The sequence below is a fragment of the Oncorhynchus keta genome, chromosome 30, assembly GCF_023373465.1.
Source record: "Oncorhynchus keta strain PuntledgeMale-10-30-2019 chromosome 30, Oket_V2, whole genome shotgun sequence".
In the NCBI taxonomy this organism is placed as follows: domain Eukaryota; kingdom Metazoa; phylum Chordata; class Actinopteri; order Salmoniformes; family Salmonidae; genus Oncorhynchus; species Oncorhynchus keta.
The window spans coordinates 35,582,884-35,601,740 of NC_068450.1; the positions used below are offsets into that span (position 1 = coordinate 35,582,884).

General features: G+C 42.8%; 1 protein-coding gene across 1 annotated transcript; it reads left to right on the forward strand.

Moving 5' to 3' along the window:
• The first annotated feature begins 1,548 nt into the window (after positions 1-1,548).
• Positions 1,549-18,745, forward strand: LOC118363475 (alpha-1,3-mannosyl-glycoprotein 4-beta-N-acetylglucosaminyltransferase B-like). The gene is made up of 15 exons (XM_035744365.2): positions 1,549-1,880; positions 4,981-5,142; positions 5,649-5,780; positions 6,103-6,236; positions 7,238-7,284; positions 7,413-7,526; positions 7,666-7,741; positions 7,893-8,007; positions 8,414-8,544; positions 8,704-8,811; positions 8,908-9,101; positions 10,201-10,279; positions 11,214-11,289; positions 15,960-16,072; positions 16,626-18,745. Exons 1-15 carry the CDS (start codon positions 1,796-1,798, stop codon positions 16,641-16,643), a joined length of 1,584 nt encoding a protein of 527 aa, XP_035600258.1. The 5' UTR covers positions 1,549-1,795; the 3' UTR covers positions 16,644-18,745.
• The last annotated feature ends 112 nt before the right edge of the window (positions 18,746-18,857 follow it).

Here is an 18,857-nt window from a genome sequence, read left to right on the forward strand (position 1 = left end):
TTGCCTACGGAGCTGTGAGGGGAACGGCACCTCAGTACCTCCAGGCTCTGATCAGGCCCTACACCCAAACAAGGGCACTGCGTTCATCCACCTCTGGCCTGCTCGCCTCCCTACCACTGAGGAAGTACAGTTCCCGCTCAGCCCAGTCAAAACTGTTCGCTGCTCTGGCTCCCCAATGGTGGAACACACTCCCTCACGACGCCAGGACAGCGGAGTCAATCACCACCTTCCGGAGACACCTGAAACCCCACCTCTTTAAGGAATACCTAGGATAGGATAAAGTAATCCTTCTCACCCCCCCCTTAAAAGATTTAGATGCACTATTGTAAAGTGGCTGTTCCACTGGATGTCATAAGGTGAATGCACCAATTTGTAAGTCGCTCTGGATAAGAGCGTCTGCTAAATGACTTAAATGTAAATGTAAATGAGTAAAAAGTACATTTTCTTTAGGAATGTAGTGAAGTAAAAGTAAAAGTTGTCAAAAATATTAATAGTGAAGTACAGATACCCTAAAAACGACTTAAGTAGTACTTTCAAGTATTTTTACTTAAGCACTTTACACCACTGGATATAGCCTTGAAATAATATAAATAATATAGCCTAAATATTTAATTTTCGTTCCTTCATAGGGTACCTGTCTGGCTCCTGGCCAATTTAGAGTGTTTGCATGCTGTGTTTGCATACAACATGTAGCCTATTTGAAATTATGAACGTTTCTTACCGTCATCTTTTCCTGTTGTTTATTAAAATAGTTGTAATTAAAATCATATGGTTTGGTTTCAATACTTCAAAACCAAATGGTAGGTCCAGGTAGTCACAAAAAATAGATGAGCTTTGGTTAAATTGTGATTTCAATGAATAAAGCGAATTTGGAGCAGAATATTTTTTTCCTTTGCGCGAACAGCGGTTTTTAGCGAGCTGTTGGTCAGGAAGTGGAGCTCTGGAAAGGAAGTGGAGCGCCAGAGCGATGATTTGGTTTCCAACTGCTCAACTCCACTCACATACTCTGACACACATAAGGTCCCACAGTTGACAGTGCATGTCAGAACAAAAACCAAGCTATGAGGTCAAAGGAATTGTCCGTAGAGACAGGGTTGTGTCGGGGCACAGATCTGGGGAAGGGTACCAAAAATATCTGCAGCATTGAAGATCCCCAAGAACACAGTGGCCTCCATCAAGTTTGGAACCACCCTGACAATTCCTAGAGCTGGCTGGCAGGCCAAACTGAGCAATCGGGAGAGAAGGGCCTTAATCAATAAACATTTGGAGATAAAATATAGTTTACATATTGTCAACAGCCTAAACCAGTTGTGCACGCGTCAGCCTAAATAGTTGCGCACGCGTTAATTTTGTTGCTAAACAACCAATCCATCTATTGACATTTCAAGTTGTTGGTTTTTCTCGATAGGACTTGGTAGAAAAACAAACCACTCTGGAATAAAAATCCCGCAGTTCCAAATATGCCCAGCAGATGGGGTTGAGAACACAATTGAAAGACTGTACAGCTCAAGTGTCATCACTTTTCCAGGAAAATGTCACACGTCCTGAGTTAGTTAGTTGGCGAGCCAGGGGTTGTCGTTGTATGTCAAACTATATGTAGAGATAAGGAAGTGACTTTCCGGCTTTCATCAGGGCACGGACTTTCTGACGACTAACCTGGGGCTGCATAGTTTGCAATGTCATGACAGGAGCGAGAGTGACCTGCGTGGATTATCATTTGAACGCAACGGCAGCGCTGTATTCCTTTTAGACCAAAATCAGACGGAATATTTCTATTGACAGTTTGAGAGATGAGATGAGGCTCACTCATGTCAAACTTGGATGTCTTCTGGCTTCTGTTTTTCTCTCTCTAACCTGGTTCACCGCTTATAATGGAAATGGTAAAATGTCGCACGTGTAACACTAGTTATTAGGCTACAAACTTTCAATTAGGTTACAAACTTTCAAAAGGTGAAACGCTTGTGCAGAACTGTTGTATCAGTTTTCTATTGTTTTCGAATGGTAATATTTAAAGATAAATACACTGAACAAAAATATAAACGAAACATGCAACAGTTTCAACGATTTTACTGAGTTACAGTTCATATAAGGAAATCAGTCAATTTAAATAAATGCATTAGGCTCTAATCTATGGATTTAACATGACTGGGCATAACATGATGACTGGGCAGGGGCGCAGCCATGGGTGGGCCTGGGAGTGCATAGGCCCACCCACTGAGGAGCCAGGCCCAGCCAATAAGAATATGTTCCCCCCCCCAAAAAGGGCTTTATTACAGACAGAAATACTCCTGCTTCATCAGCTGTCAGGGTGGCTGTGCTCAGACAATCCCACAGGTGAAGAAGCCAGATCCTAGGCTGGCGTGGTTACACATGGTCTTCGGTTGTGAGGCCGATTGGATGTACTGCCAAATTCTCTAAAACAACATGGTCGAGAAATTAACATTAAATTCTCTGGCAACATCTCAGGTGGACATTCCTGCAGTCAGCATGCCAATTGCGTGCTCCCTCAAAATTAGTCGCATATGTGGCATTGTGTTGTGTGACAACACTGCATATTTTAGAGTGGTCTTTTATTGTCCCCAGCACAGGGTGCACCTGTGTAATGATCATGCTGTTTAATCAGCTTCTTGATATGCCACACCTGTCAGGTGGATGGATTATCTTGGCAAAGGAGAAATGCTCACTAACAGGAATGTAAACAAATTTGTGCACAGCATTTGAGACAAATAAGCTTTTTGTGCATATGGAACATTTCTGGGATCTTTTATATCAGCTCATGAAACATGGGACCAATACTTTACATGTTGCGTTTATATTTTTGTTCAGTATATTTGATATATTGATTTAGCCAAATACATTTAAAGTTTTTCCAATTCCTGACATTTAATCCTGGTAAAAATAATCTGTTTTAGGTCAGTTTGGATCACCACTTACTTTTAAGAATGTGAAATGTCAGAATAATAGTAGAGAGAATGTTTTACTTCAGCTTTTATTTATTTCATCACATTCCCAGTGGGGCAGAAGTTTACATACACTCAATTAGTATTTGGTAGCATAGCCTTTAAATTGTTTAACTTGGGTCAAATGTTTTGGGTAGTCTTCCACAAGCTTCCCACAATAAGTTGAGTACATTTTGGGCCATTCCTCCTGACAGAGCGGTGTAACTGAGTCAGGTGTGTAGGCCTCCTTGCTCGCACACACTTTTTCAGTTCTGCCCACAAATGTTCTATAGGATTGAGGTCAGGGCTTTGTGATGGCCACTCCAATACCTTGACTTTGTTGTCCTTAAGCCATTTTTCCACAACTTTGGAAGCATGCTTGGGGTCATTGTCCATTTGGAAGACCCATTTGCGACCAAGTTTTAACTTCCTTACTGATGTCTTGAGATGTTGCCTCATGATGCCATCTATTTTGTGAAGTGCACCAGTCCCTCCTGCAGATAAGCACCCCTACAACACGATGCTGCCACCCCGTGCTTCACGGTTGGGGTGGTGTTCTTCGGCTTGCAAGCCTCCCCCTTTTTCCTCCAAACATAACGATGGTCATTATGGGCAAACGGTTCTATTTTTGTTTCATCAGACCAGAGGAGATTTCTCCAAAAAGTACGATCTTTGTCCCCACCTTCACAAGGTCCTTTGCTGTTGTTCTGGGATTGATTTGCACTTTTCGCACCAAAGTACATTCATCTTTAGGAGACAGAGCGCATCTCCTTCCTGAGCGGTATGACGGCTGCATGGTCCCATGGTGTTTATACTTGCGTACTAATGTTTGTACAGATGAATGTGATACTTTCAGGCGTTTGGAAATTGCTCCCAAGAATGAACCAGACTTGTGGAGGTTTACAATATTTTTTCAGTGGTCTTCGCTGATTTCTTTTGATTTTCCCATGATGTCAATCAAAGAGACACTGAGTTTGAAGGTAGGCCTTGAAATACATCCATAGGTACATCTCCAATTGACTCAAATAATGTCAATTAGCCTATCAGAAGCTTCTAAAGCCATGGCATAATTTTCTGGAGTTTTCCAAGCTGTTTAAAGGCACAGTCAACTTAGTGTATGTAAACCTCTGACCCACTGGAATTGTGATACAGTGAATTATAAGTGAAATAATCTGTCTGTAAACAATTGTTGGAAAAATTACTTGTGTCATGCACAAAGTAGATGTCCTAACCGACTTGCCAAAACTATAGTTTGTTAACAAGAAATTTGTGGAGTGGTTGAAAAACGAGTTTTAATGACTCCAACCTAAATGTATGTAAACTTCTGACTTCAAATGTATATACCTTCCAATGGTTCCAATCTGGAGTTAGGCCTATTTCCATGATTCTGCAACACCAGATCACTCAATCTGTTCTTACAATCAGAAATGTACACCAGGTGCGACAAACATCAATTTGATTCTAGCTCCTCTCTCTCTTCTCGCGCTCTCTCTCTCCCCCCTCTCTCTCTCTCTCTCTCTCTCTCACATACACACACACAGAGTAAAAGTAATGGTGACTTTATACCATGGTACCAGTTTTACATGATGTAATACTTCAATGACTTAAAGAAAGACTGCTAAAGTGTGAATTCCTTGTTTTCTGGAAAATGTACACACCATTCCACTTGCCCCTTTCCTGCTTTAACCCGGCAACTAAAACACCAGGAGTGTCCTTTGAGGAACTATGTTGTATGAATGGGGTTGTCATGGAAATTCCGGCAGTGGAATGGGGCTATGGGAGGATTATCTTAATTAATTTTGGGGGGAGGAGTAAGCGTGTGTGTGTTTGTGTGTGTGGTTATTCTACTGTACATGTAGTTTGCAGAGCTATACCTTTTGTTATCCTGCAGCCAACTACTCAATACTTTTTTCAAAGTTTTTTCAAATCCATGCATTAAACATAGACTTGTAACTGTTATCCACTCTCTTAACGTTTCAAACTCTCCTCCGACTCTTTCTGTCATGCATGTGTGGGTGCGTGTTTCTGTGTGTGTGGGTAGACAAGGGTGAACCCCCTTACGACCCTAAGATGATCCAGCTGTATGAACGTCTGCTGGCTGCAGAGTCCAGGGGGGAGCTGGTGTACAGGGAGCTCAGCAGTCTGCTGACCAGCCTGAGGAACCTCACCATAGCGAACAACAACTCCTCCACTAATGTCACAGGTGAGGTGACAGAGACAAGTTATCATCAGTATACATTTAGATCATAGGTGACAGGACAGCCATGTTGTCATCCATGTAAAGGCTCGTTGTACTTTGTGGATCCAGTTTGAGGACGATCCTTTACTTTCAATTCATGTTCAGTGCTGGTCACAGACGGGCAGAAATCAAACTACCCCTCCTGAATCCACATGTTTTTGGTCCATGGCAGTGTTTTCCCTATCTCTTTCTTTCTCTCCTTTTTGTCCTCTCTCTCCTTTCTTTCTTTCTTTCTTTCTTTCTTTCTTTCTTTCTTTCTTTCTTTCTCTTTCCTTATTTGCATCTCTCTCTCTCCTCCCAAGTTTGTTTACTTTTGTGAATCCAAGATAAGCCTTTTAAACATTGCCAACAATGCTAATCAAATGACCTCTCACAGGTCATTTGCTGCTGTAAAATAAAAGCATTAAGTGTGTTTTATGTCTGACCGTTCGTTGTGTGTTTGGTTTGGTTTCTGGTGGTGTGGAGTGTAGAAGGACTGATAAAGAGAAGACTCGGTCTGCTTTCCTCCAGACTGCCCAATGCCTACCTCTACCTGCCACACCTACGGGACCACGCAGACAGCCTGAATCCTAACGTCGTCCTGGGAAAGGGCCGGACTGGAGGTGAAAGACACTTCCATCTGTCTTAATCCCTGGTGTGTGTGTGTGTGTGTGTGTAGAAATGTATTACATGTAAAAATGTGTCTGCGTAAACATGTTCTCTTTGACAGACAGGAGGGCTTGTGTTAAAGTGAGAGGCTACACAACCTGGTGTGACCTCTATCCACCCACCTCACCCTCCCTGCTCTGTGTGGACCTTATTCCTTCTTTACCATAACGCCACCTGTGTTATCAATAGCTCTGGAAATGTGAAATCTGCAGCAGATAAGGCTATTTACTGTGTTCTTTCCGTCCTTCCCTCCCTGTGTGTGTGCGTATGCGTCAGTGTCCCTGGTATTGGGGATCCCTACGGTGAAGCGTCAGAAGCAGAGCTACTTGGTTAGCACCCTGAACTCCCTCCTCTACGGCCTTTCACCTTCTGAACGAGAAGACACCGTCATCATCGTCTTTGTTGCCGAGGTAACTTGCTCACGTACCCTGATAGAGGCACATGGACACACGTGACAGTCTTTGCCAATCAAACCTCACTTAAAGTCAATAACAATTGGGGCCCCATCAGATCATTTAGAAGTGTCTTTCTAGATGTTAAGCATAAGAGGAAGGGACTTTGTAGATGGGGTATTGTGTGCTCCCGAGTGGCGCGGCGGTCTAAGGCACTGCATCTCCTTGCTAGAGGCGTTATTACAGACCCTGGTTTGATTCCAGGCTGTATCACAACTGGCTGTGATTGGGAGTCCCATAGGGCGGTGCACAATTGGCCCAGTGTCATCCGGGTTAGGGTTTGGCCGATGTAGGCCGTCATTGTAAATAATCTTTTTTTCTTAACTGACTTGCCTAGCTGAATAAAAATTAAATAAATGTAGGTTGGGGACCCAGACTTTGGCCAGGTCTCTCCCTAAACTCTAATCGACATATTATTATAATTTTAAAGCAGAAAATGGAGGGATTAGAATGAGAAAAAGAAAGTGATTAGTTTCTAACAAAAGACCTGCTCAACCTATTGAATGTGTGACCATGCCTTTCAGGACCTGAGGTGTGTATGCTTTAACACTAGAATTGAACTACAGAAACTGACGGGCACGTAACAGGAATTTCCTGTTCTTGATTTCAAGACCAAAGGCCGTTTCAGCTCCTAATGTTCAACTGTGATCGCTCGCGTCACAACTACCCTGCAACTGCGTTGCATGTTTGCATTCCAACTCAAAGGTTTGCCCAATTGATGGTAACTTTGCGTAGTGGTTGTGTGGTGGTTGTGTAGTGGTTGTGTGTCTGAGGATATGAGCACACACGGGAGTCAAGACACAAGACACCTTCAGTGTATTGTACCTCTCATGTTTCATCTACACTGATTCTATTGCACACGAACACACCACTCTTAGTAATATATGACCTCATGTTTAAACTTTCACTGGATTCCCCCTTCTCATTCATTTCCCCTTCTCTCTGTCTCTTTATTTCAGACGGATGCAGGATACGTCAACGCCGTAGCAGAACTCATAAAGCATAAGTGAGACATTTTGGTTGTTTGGGATTTTAGTTGGACTGTTTTGGCTGTTTTTTTTGTTGTTGTTGTTAGTCTTTCTTCAATGTGGTTTGTAGTTTACCTGTGTGTTTGCCTGTTGTGTGTGGCTGTAGTTTTCCTAAGGATGTGCACTCAGGCCTGTTGGAGGTAGTGTCCCCTTCTCAGTACTTCTACCCCAACTTCCGCAGACTCAGGGAAACCTTTGGAGACTCCAAGGATAGAGTCAAGTGAGAAACGGACGCACGCACAACCAAACACAACCCAACCCAACACATACAGATGTGTGGTCTTAAAATCATGAAAAGAAAAAAGTCTAACACATCATGTATGCCCGCAGTAAGTGGTTTGTATTGCGGTTGTTTTCAGATGGCGCACCAAGCAGAACTTGGACTACAGCTTCCTGATGCTCTACGCACATGAGAAGGGAACCTACTATGTACAGGTGGGGGGTCAGAGTTAAACTTCTCTGATTGGTCAGTCAGTCTGTCTGTTTAACTGCATGTGAGTTGTTCCATTTAAATGTGAATTTAGAAAGTGAATTGAAATCATATTTTTATGAACACATCCTCATTGGAAAAAATATGTGTTCTCAGTTGGAAGATGACATTGTGGCTAAGCCTGGCTACTCTCAGGCCATGAAAACATACGTCAGATCACTGGCCTCGGATGACTGGATGTTGCTGGAGTTCTCTCAGCTCGGCTTCATCGGTGAGTCTGTGCTCGTGTGTGTGTGTCTGGAAAAGGAGGTCGTAGTTGATCGTTTTTAGATTAACACTTGTTTCTACTGCACGACAACGGTGGAAACGAAAGCAGGTGAACACATGCAGTTTATTTATTACCTTTAGTTAATGAGGTTATTTACACTCACAGATGTGGATATGTACCAGTGGAGGCTGGTGAGGGGAGGACGGCTCATAATAATGGCTGGAATGGAGTGAATGGAAACCATGTGTTTGATGCCATTCCATTTACTCCATTCCAGCCATTATTATGAGCCGTCCTCCCCTCACCAGCCTCCACTGGTAGGTACAATACACTCATGACTCTACTTCCTTGTCATAAAGTCATTTTATTTTCATTTATGGGTTTGTGTGTGTGTTTGTGTCTGCATCAGGCAAGATGTTCCGAGCCTGTGATCTACCAATGATAGCAGAGTTCTTTCTGATGTTCCACAAAGACAAGCCCATTGATTGGCTGTTGGACCACATTCTGTGGGTGAAGGCTTGCAACCCAGAAAAAGATGCGGTGAGTTGTGCTCAGCAAAATAAAGTATTCTGTTCAAGAGAATGAAATGCAAACGATGATCTAATGTAGAGTCCACGCATCTCACAAACCTTCTGAGTGAACAATTCCTTTATTGGATGGAGAGTTGATGGGCTTTTCATCTCGTTTTGTCCCATCCAGAAAGACTGCAACCTGCAGAAGGGCCTGCTCAAGCTGAGATATAAACCCTCTCTGTTTCAACATGTAGGCCTTCACTCCTCTCTGCCTGGGAAAGTACAGAAACTGAAAGTAAGATTATCTCTCTCTGGTGTGTTTGTGCAAGATAAACTCAGTTAGTGGCAGTTATAATTCAAATGTCTCTCTCTCTCCATTGTGTTTGAGCAGGATAAGGACTTTGGGAAGGCGCCACTGTTTGCTGCCCACAGCAACCCCCGTGCAGAGCTGAGCACTAGTCTGAAGCACTACCAGCAGCACACCCTGGAGAGGGCCTACGAGGGCCAGGACTTCTTCTGGGGCCTGACCCCTACCGCTGAAGACTTCATCCTGCTCAGCTTCCCGCAGCCACTCACTGTCACCGGGTCAGTGGACACACACACACTCCCACAGTAGCCTACACCAGGCACGTGAACGTGAACACCAGGCACGTGAACGTGAACACCAGGCACGTGAACGTGAACACCAGGCACGTGAACGTGAACACCAGGCACGTGAACGTGAACACCAGGCACGTGAACGTGAACACCAGGCACGTGAACGTGAATACCAGGCACGTGAACGTGAACACCAGGCACGTGAACAGATATCGGTATCCCTTTGTCCTCTTGTGAAAAAATAACCCTTAGAGATTGGTGGTATTTTCTTTCTTTAATAACTTTTTATTTTCAGACTTGTTTCTCTATTGTAGCTTTAAATGTAACGAACTGCGTTGGAAATGAATACGATAAATGACTTTGGATTTGCTATCATGGTCAGGGACGGGATAGGGGGACGTGTAAGTCCGGTTGTTTGTCTGCAGCAGAACAAATTCAAATCAGGTAAAGACTAGTGAGCTAGCTGTTTCATCTCACACACACACACACACACACACACACACACACACACACACACACACACACACACACACACACACACACACACACACACACACACACACACACACACACACACACACACACACACACACACACACACACACACACACACACACACACACACACACACACACACACTTTTATTTGAACTTCAACCACAGGTCGCATTTAAAAAACTGTCCTTCCCGACGCTGACTCCCATTCCCTCTGTCTGCTTGCCTGTATAAAGGTTGTGGAACAGGACTTTGCCTTCCACTTGTCACACCCTCTCTCACAATGGACAATTCTACACCCGCAACATCCGCTAAATATGTGTATGCGATCAAGAACATGTTATTTGATTTAATACCACACTGTGATTAGACACACAGGGAATGTCTCAAAGCAACTAGAATGGAGTTAAAGGAAATTACGAGTTATGAGCAAATACATTGTAGGTATTGAGTTAGTTGACACTTGTTGATCGTGGTCATTTATGGTATGAGAGGGATATATGACAGAGGTGTATTCTATTTTGACCAGTCAGCCCAACTGTTGCAATTCTACAGTAGGTAATGACTCCGATGATCCAATCTTGTCTCTCCAGGTACCTGTTTCGCAGCGGAAACATTGAGATCAACGGAGACAAGTTTTATAACACCACTGTGGAGGTGCTCCCTAGTGATGTGAGTGCCATGGAGGTCATACTAACTGGAGAGTGAGTGAGTGAGTGAGTGAGTGAGTGAGTGAGTGAGTGAGTGAGTGTGAGAGAGAGAGAGAGAGAGAGAGAGAGAGAGAGAGAGAGAGAGAGAGAGAGAGAGTTCTCTGGTGACTGCAGTGTCATGGAGCTGGTCTAAGAGACTGATGTGACACTCAGGTGTCAGATCCTGGGGACTATGTAACAAGATGACAGGAAACACCAACCACCACATGCTATCTGCTAACACGTTGATGGCCTATCTCTGTGTGTGTGTTTGAGATAAATCAACACAAAATATGAAACTTTCACTCCTGTCCATACTACACTACAGTCTTATACAAAGTAAAAAATGAAAGAGTCACACGTTGTTCATAATGTCATCGATATAATCATCAGTGTGTCCTGGTACCTTCAGTAGCTCTGACGTCAATCACTATCAAACGATATGAGCACAATCCCTGACATTCAGTAACTAGTCTGGTGACTTGTGAGTCTCACACAATAGAACACTGGAAATCGAGTGTATTACAGATGGGAAAACATATAAATATGCTGAGCTATGTGTTAATTACTCTTAAATGACTATGAACTTTATGTATCTTAAACATTCCCATTCTAGTTCTAGTGTTATAGTGGAAGTGTTCTATAGACTTCTGCTCATATCGTGTTTGTGTGGCTATTTAAAATGATACTCATTTGAATGACTGTACTCCATAGAAACTTCCGTTACCTAATGGCTGTGTTTCGTAGAACTATTCAAATATAACTTTATTTGTATAGTACTGTGGAGCAGAACCATCGTCATAGTGCAATGACTATGGACATAGATGTTGCGTTACACAGCTCTGCTGAACGCGACCTGAGATAGTGAAAACAGAGGTCCATTTTAACCCAGTTTAACATGTGTTTTTCCTCTCCAGAGCTCGGTGAGTGACAGACTGGTGGGTGGCCAGTCTCCTCAATACGAAGGATCTTACGGAGGCTTCATAGTGATTGGTACATGAGTTTGAATATTCTTATTCCTGGTCAGGTGATGTGGTCGGAAAAAGCTCTGATCTCCTTTTATTGCTAGTAGTTTCTCTGTCATCTCTGGCCTTATAGACACAAGCACTTGCCAGGGTAAGACGGGGCAGACACACCTCCATCAAGGTGTTGTTCTGTGTCTGGATTATTCGGAATCATAGAAATACAATAACTAGAATAGCTATCGGACTCTACCCTGGTAGTGTCTGTGTGGTGGCGGTTGGTTGTCTGTATAAGTGTACCTTTGGCCCTCTTAATGCCTTCTGTGATTGAGATAGCGCAAATAGAGAGAGAAGGAATGACTAAGCTTTGCTGAATCATAAATCACCTCAAAGGGGAATGGAAACACTAGGCTTTAGAAATCCAGCGAATTGTAACTGTAAATCGCTATATTGGCATTATTGCGTCATCGATAGTTGAGTTTAGGAATTCCTGAATTTACTGAGACCATGACCTTCGTGTGCATTAATGAGCATCACTTGCTGGTGTCAAAAACATGATACATATTTTGAAAGCTGAGAAACAGCCGTTTCAAATGGTATGATATACAATAGCACCACATCAATCAGGAAACATCTGACATTTACACAACTTCCTAATGAAGAAGAAAAAAAGAAAAAAGTTTGATCACTTAGAAATGTTCTTGTTTTTGAAAGAAAAGCTTTTTTTTTGTCCATTTAAAATAACATCAAACTGATTAGAAATACAGTGTAGACATTGTTAATATTGTAAATTATCCTAGCTGGAAACGGCAGATTTTTACATGTTCAGTGTTTTACATTTACATTTCCCCATATGCTTCACGGGCCTCGTCTGAAGTCGGTATCGCTAATGTGTCAACTTCTGTCTGTAGTATCCTAACAGTTTGGCCTAAGAACTAATATGACCACAAAACACCAGTCTCAACGTCAACAAGGAAGAGGCGTCTCCGGGATTCTGGCCTACTAGGCAGAGTTACAAAGAAAAAAACATATCTCAGACTGGCCAATAAAAATAAAAGATTAAGATTGGCAAAAGAACAGACACTGGCCAGAGATATGGTTTTAACTTTGCTGCCAGTTGAGGACTTATAAGGCGCCTGTTTCTCAAACTAGACACTCTAATGTACTCGTCCTCTTGCTCAGTTGTGCACCGGGGCCTCCCACTCCACTTTCTATTTTGGTTAGAGCCAGTTTGCGCTGTTCTGTGAAGGGAGTAGTACACAGCGTTGTACGAGATCTTCAGTTTCTTGGCAATTTCTCACATGGAATAGCCTTCATTTCTCAGAACAAGAATAGACTGACGAGTTTCAGAAGAAAGTACTTTGTTTCTGGCCATTTTAGGCCTGTAATGGAACCCAGAAATGCTGATGCTCCAGATATTAAACTAGTCTAAGGAAGGCCAGTTTTATTGCTTCTTTTATCAGAACAACCATTTTCAGCTGTGCTAACATAATTACAAAAGTGTTTTCTAATGATCAATTAGCCTTTTAAAAGTATAAACTTGGATTAGCTAACACAATGTGCCATTGGAACACAGGAGTGATGGTTCAGCTGTTTCCAGCTACAATAGTCATTTGATGAAACATTGAATTTAGCCTTACTGCTACAGTATTAGCCCATAGAAACACATTGAATAACATATTCATAAAAAATACAATTAAAATAAAGGAATTATGTTTTGAAGTGGCTGTCCTATGTCTAAGAGATCTGACAAAGCCCAGGAAATTACACCCCCCACCCCCCAAATTGACCCATATTTAACCCCTTTTTTTTGGCACTAGAGTACTTACATATCATTCACTTTTTAAAAACTGCTCCCGGGTTACCTTCTGTCTTGTGAGGCTTGTGGGCGTTGTAGAACAAAACAACTGACATGTACATGTTTGTGAGAGTGTCAGATTGCGATGGCGAGGCCATATTAGTTTGTAGGCCAAACTGTTAGGACGCTACAGACAGAAGTTAACACATTGGCGGTACCGACACCAGACGAAGCCTGTGAAGCTTGTGGGGGTCATAGAGTATAACACTGACCATATACAGTGCATTGGGTAAGTATTCAGACCCCTTGACTTGTTACGTCACAGCCTTATTGTAAAATGTTTTTTATTTTGTTTAATTCCCCCTCATCAAGCTACACACAATACCCTGTAATGACAAAGCAAAAACAGTTTTTTAGAAATGGTTGCACATTTAATTAAAAATATAAATCTGAAATATTACACTTACTTAAGTATTCAGATTCTTTACTCAGTACTTTGTTGAAGCACCTTTGGCAGCGATTACAGTCTTGAGTCTTCTTCGGTATGACGCTACAAGCTTGGCACACCTGTATTTGGAGAGTTTCTCACATTATTCTCTGCAGATCCTCTCAATGTCTGTCAGGTTGAATGGGGAGCATTGCTGTACAGCTATTTTCAGGTCTCTCCAGAGATGTTTGATCGGTTTTGAGTCCGGGCTCTGGCTGGACCATACAAGGACATTCAGAGACTTGTCCCAAAGCCACTCCTGCGTTGTCTTGGCTGTGTGCTTAAGGTTGTTGTCCTGTTGGATGGTGAACCTTCGCCCAAGTATGAGGTCCTGAGCGCTCTGGAGCAGGTTTTCATCAAGGATCTCTCTGTACCTTCCTCCGTTCATCTTTTCCTAAATCCTGACTAGTCTCCCAATCCCTGCCGCTGAAAAACATCCCCACAGCATGATGCTGCCACCACCATACTTCATCAAACCAGATAATCTTGTTTCTCAGTCCTTTAGATGCCTTTTGGCAAACTCCAAGCAGGCTGTCATGTGGCTTTTACTGAGGAGTTGCTTCCGTCTGGCCACTCTACCATAAAGGCCTGATTGGTGGAGTGCTGCAGAGATGGTGGTTCTCCCATCTCCACAAAGGAACTCTAGAGCTCTGTCAGAGTGACCATCGGGTTCTTGGTCACCTCCCTGACCAAGGCCCTTCTCTCCCGATTGCTCAGTTTGGCTGGGGGGCCAGCTCTAGGAAGAGTTTTGGTGGTTCCAAACTTCTTCCATTTAAGAATGATGGAGGCCACTGTGTTCTTGAAGATCTTCAATGCTGCAGAAATGTTTTGGTACCGTTCCCCAGATCTGTTCCCCTACACAATCCTGACACGCACAATTCCTTCAACCTCATGGCTTGGTTTTTGCTCTGACATGCACTGTCAACTGTGGGACCTTATAGAAAGAGGTGTGTGCCATTCCAAATCAGGTCCAAACAATTGAATTTACCACAGTTGGTCTCCAATCAAGTTGGGGTATTGTGTGTAGATTGACAAGGATTTTTATTTGTATTTATTTAATACATTTTAGAATAGGGCTGTAATGTAATTAAATGTGGAAAAAGTCAAGGGGTCTGAATACATTCCAAAGGTACTGTATGTGTTCATGAGTCTCACCTTTTGATGTTGGGGTCATATAGGTTTGTGAGAAGACCAATTGTCGGTTTAAACAGATGGATTATGACAGGGATTTTATTTATTATACTAATGACATTTACACGGGGGGGGGACATCAGCTCTATATTAATTAGCTGGTACACACCTGATATAAGACCCAATTGTTGAAGAGCCAGAAGAAGGGAAAGCCAAGGGAGACGGATATAGAGTTACAAGGAGGCCGAGAGCGAGAAGTAGTCTTAGAAATACTAGACCTAGGGCGGCAACAGCAGTAGGACTGGGATTAATTACGGATTCTCTTGGTGATTTAAAAAAGGGAGAAAAAAGAAAAATAACATTTAGCTTTTAAAGCGGGATTGAAATTTAAAGTCAATGTTCCCCTTAATGGCAGAAATCCATCTAGCACTTTGGGGGAGATTAAATAACTGAGTCCCATTCGTTTTCAATGAAGGGAAGCGAAGTGGGTGGGGACCGTTGGATGACATAAACATGGGTGAGGGAGCGTGAACAAGGCGGGACCAAAGTTAGGGAAAGTGTAACTTTTGTTGCGTACTCTGCGATGTTGCGTACTCTGTGATGTTGCATTGCTGTTGACCAATCAAAGCTTACTATATAGTTTCCAGCCCCTACTGGATTGGCTGTTGATAACAAGCACGACCTAACCTGCTTGCTAACACCAACATGAGGGCGAAGCTAGCGTGCTAGTCGCATAGTGGATCACTGCTATAAGTGAGAACGATCGTCAATAGTTGCCACAAAGTCATAAACCCAACATATTTCTTCAATTTATCTTCTTAAAATGTGATTTAAACTTAACCACACTGCTAACCATATGCCTAACCTTAACCTTAAATTAAGACCAAAAATACATGTTTGTTTATATGTATATGACTTTTTATGATATAGAATTTTGTGGCTGTGGTAACTAGTGAGAGAGAGAGAGAGAGAGAGAGAGAGAGAGAGAGAGAGAGAGAGAGAGAGAGAGAGAGGAGAACAAAGAAAGGGACACACCTTAGAAGCCTTCCATTGATGTCAGAGTCCAATCCATTCATACATAACCAACATAATTCCTCATAGACAATAGTCTCATATGAAACTCCAATTGTTAAAAGGTTATAGCCCACTGTGGGATGTTTTGTACATGACTGGATATAGAGTCGATTGCTGTTATAATAGACTGTATATTCTGCCCGGGGTTTTCAGAATAATGCCACATTCAAGTGACTAATATATTATTGCATGTTTTGTCTTACGCTTGTAGGTTCCTTTGTGGATGGGATGGCTGAGGGACAGATAGACGCACAGATGCAGCCCATCTCTGCTTTACGTCTGCTGGTACACAGCGACTCTGACGTGTGGGTTCTGCTCAGTGAGGTGAGCTGTGTGCGCGAATGAGGAAGTGAAAGGAATTTAGTGTAAATTCAGCTTGTAGGTGCTGTGTCCTGAAAGAGGAAGTGGATTTGTTTCACGAGAATGACAAGGGCTCTCTGCGGTCCGTATCGCAGAAGTTCAGCATTAACGGTGTGATTGAAATTTAAAGGCAACATTCCTGCGTTAGGGAAGAATGCATTCATGGTAACTGGCGTATATGTCAGCTCAATAGGACATTACCTTTCAATTTCTAATGAACAGAGCCACATTCCTACATAGTTCCCTCTCTTAACTTAGAGGGAACTCTGAACTTATTTACAATAACCATCAGTGTGTCTTGGTACCTTCAGTAGCTCTGGTGTCAATCACAACCCGTGGACAAACGAGTGTCACAAATAGAGCCCTGGAAATCATGTGTGTTACAGAAAGAGAAAGCAGCAATATGCTAAGCATTGTGTTAATTACTCTTGACTGATTATGGGGGGCATTAGAGAGAGTGTGTTTCTGTGTCGGATTACAGGTTTGGTTAATGCTCATGCTTGTCCCTGTCTGTCAGATATTTATTAAACTTTGATGACGGGAAGAAACAGCAGGAACCTGAGCTCCCGCGCTGCCTCCCCCCTACCTGTTACACTCCACAACTGGACCAACAGCGACCTCTATTGGACATGGATAGTCAATGCAGTTTCTCTAACCGTCTCACCTGCTACTGAATGGAAGTACACACACACTGTGGATGTTCTCTTCGCCCTTCGGATAGTTTTTCAACCCATGACTATAATGTGAATCTGGAAGAGACAGTTTCAGTTGGTGTGTTCCTAAATGAGTTTGTCAATCAATTTGAGCATTTCCACGTTTGTGGAAGACTTTATACTGGACACCAGCTTTCAGCTGCGGTTTTAGTCTCCGTTCTCTTGAGGGAAAACGTGATTTAACGTGTACAGGGCTATGTTAGAGTATAACAACGACAATTCAGCAAGAGATGATTTGATTGATACACTCCGCCAGTAATGAATGCAATGTGTGTGTGTGTGTGTGTGTGTGTGTGTGTGTGTGTGTGTGAGAGAGAAAAAGATGTGGACTGATGCAATGATTGTATGGCTGTATTATTGAGTGCTAGTTACATTGTTTGCGCAAGTTCATGTCTCTGGCCAAAATGCTGTCAATCAGGTTCATTCCACAAGTTAGTATTTTGCCATAGGTGCATTTCCCTGGTACTGAACTGCAAGTCTACTTGTTTCAATGGGGATCAGTCACTCCACACGTAGGTACTATGTGCTGTATATAAAGAAAGAACATGAAGGCATTCTTGATTGTGGATAGCAATTTAACTGCTTGACAAATTCTCTTGATTTTTTCCCCAACCTTTAACGTATAAGTAGCAGTGGAGGCGAGGACGGCTCATAATAATGGCTGGAACGGAGTAAATGGAATGGCATCAAACACATGTTTGATGTATTTGATACAATTCCGCTCCAGTCATTACCTCGAGCCCATCCTCCCCAATTATGTTGCCACCAACCTCCTGTGATAAGTGTTCCATATTTCATAGGTAGAAAATACAGGTTCTCTCTACTCTACAAACTAGACTATAATTGTCTGACTTTACAATAGCTACAGATATTATAGTTGATGAGTAAGTAGTATTGTTAGCTCAATTTCTCCCCAAGTTTAGTCTCGAGTTTACTTCGACTTGCAGACAGTCGCCGCTAATGTTCCCCAGCAGGGGGCACTAATACTGCACAAGTCTTGCAGCTGGGTCAACTCAACAATCACTTCTATGGAGAATATGGGGTTTGGCGCCAATCCTCACCTCCGGATATTAAAACAAAATATTTGCTGCCGGGAGAATACATTTGTGTATCCGAGGCCGGCAGAGTCAATCGAGGAGAGAAGTAAACTCCTCCGTCCAAATTGACACTGCTAGGTAATTATCGGTTTCCAGGTCAGAGGACTCGAGGAGAGGACAGACTTTGTTCTAATTGAGAATCTCCCTGAGAAATTCCGTTTCTAATTCAATGGATACACGCCTACCTTGTTCCGTGTCTGCTGTTTCGACCCTCTCGCTCTACCGCACCTGATATCTCTAACTCTGAATGATCGGCTATGAAAAGCCAACCAGCATTTACACCTGAGGTGCTGACCTGTTGCACCCTCTACAACCACTGTGATTGTTATTTGACCCTGCTGGTCATCTATGAGCGTTTGAACATCTTGGCCATGTACTGTTATACTCTCCACCCGGCACAGCCAGAAGAGGACTGGCCACCCCTCATAGCCTGGTTCCTCTCTAGGTTTCTGCCTTCCTAGGGAGTTTTTCCTAGCCACCGTGCTTTTACATCTGCATTGCTTGCCGTTTGAGGTTTTAGCCTGGGTTTCTGTATAGGCACTTTGACGTCAGCTGACGTAAAAAGGGCTTTATAAATAAATGTTGTGGTCAATACATTTAAGTTCAATGGGGCGGCAGCGTAGCCTAGGGCATTGGACTAGTAACCGGAAGGTTGCGAGTTCAAACCCCCGAGCTGACAAGGTACAAATCTCTCGTTCTGCCCCTGAAAATCTGTCGTTCTGCCCCTGAACAGGCATAGGCAGTTAATCCACTGTTCCCAGGCCGTCATTGAAAATAAGAATATGTTCTTAACTGACTTGCCTGGTTAAATAAAGGTTAAAAATAATCAGTCTAGGGATTGGTTTGTCAACTGAAAATCAGGCTACCACAGGACCCAGCAGCACATGACAGATTTTGAAATATAATATTAACTATAAGAACATGTTCCTGACTGTTGAG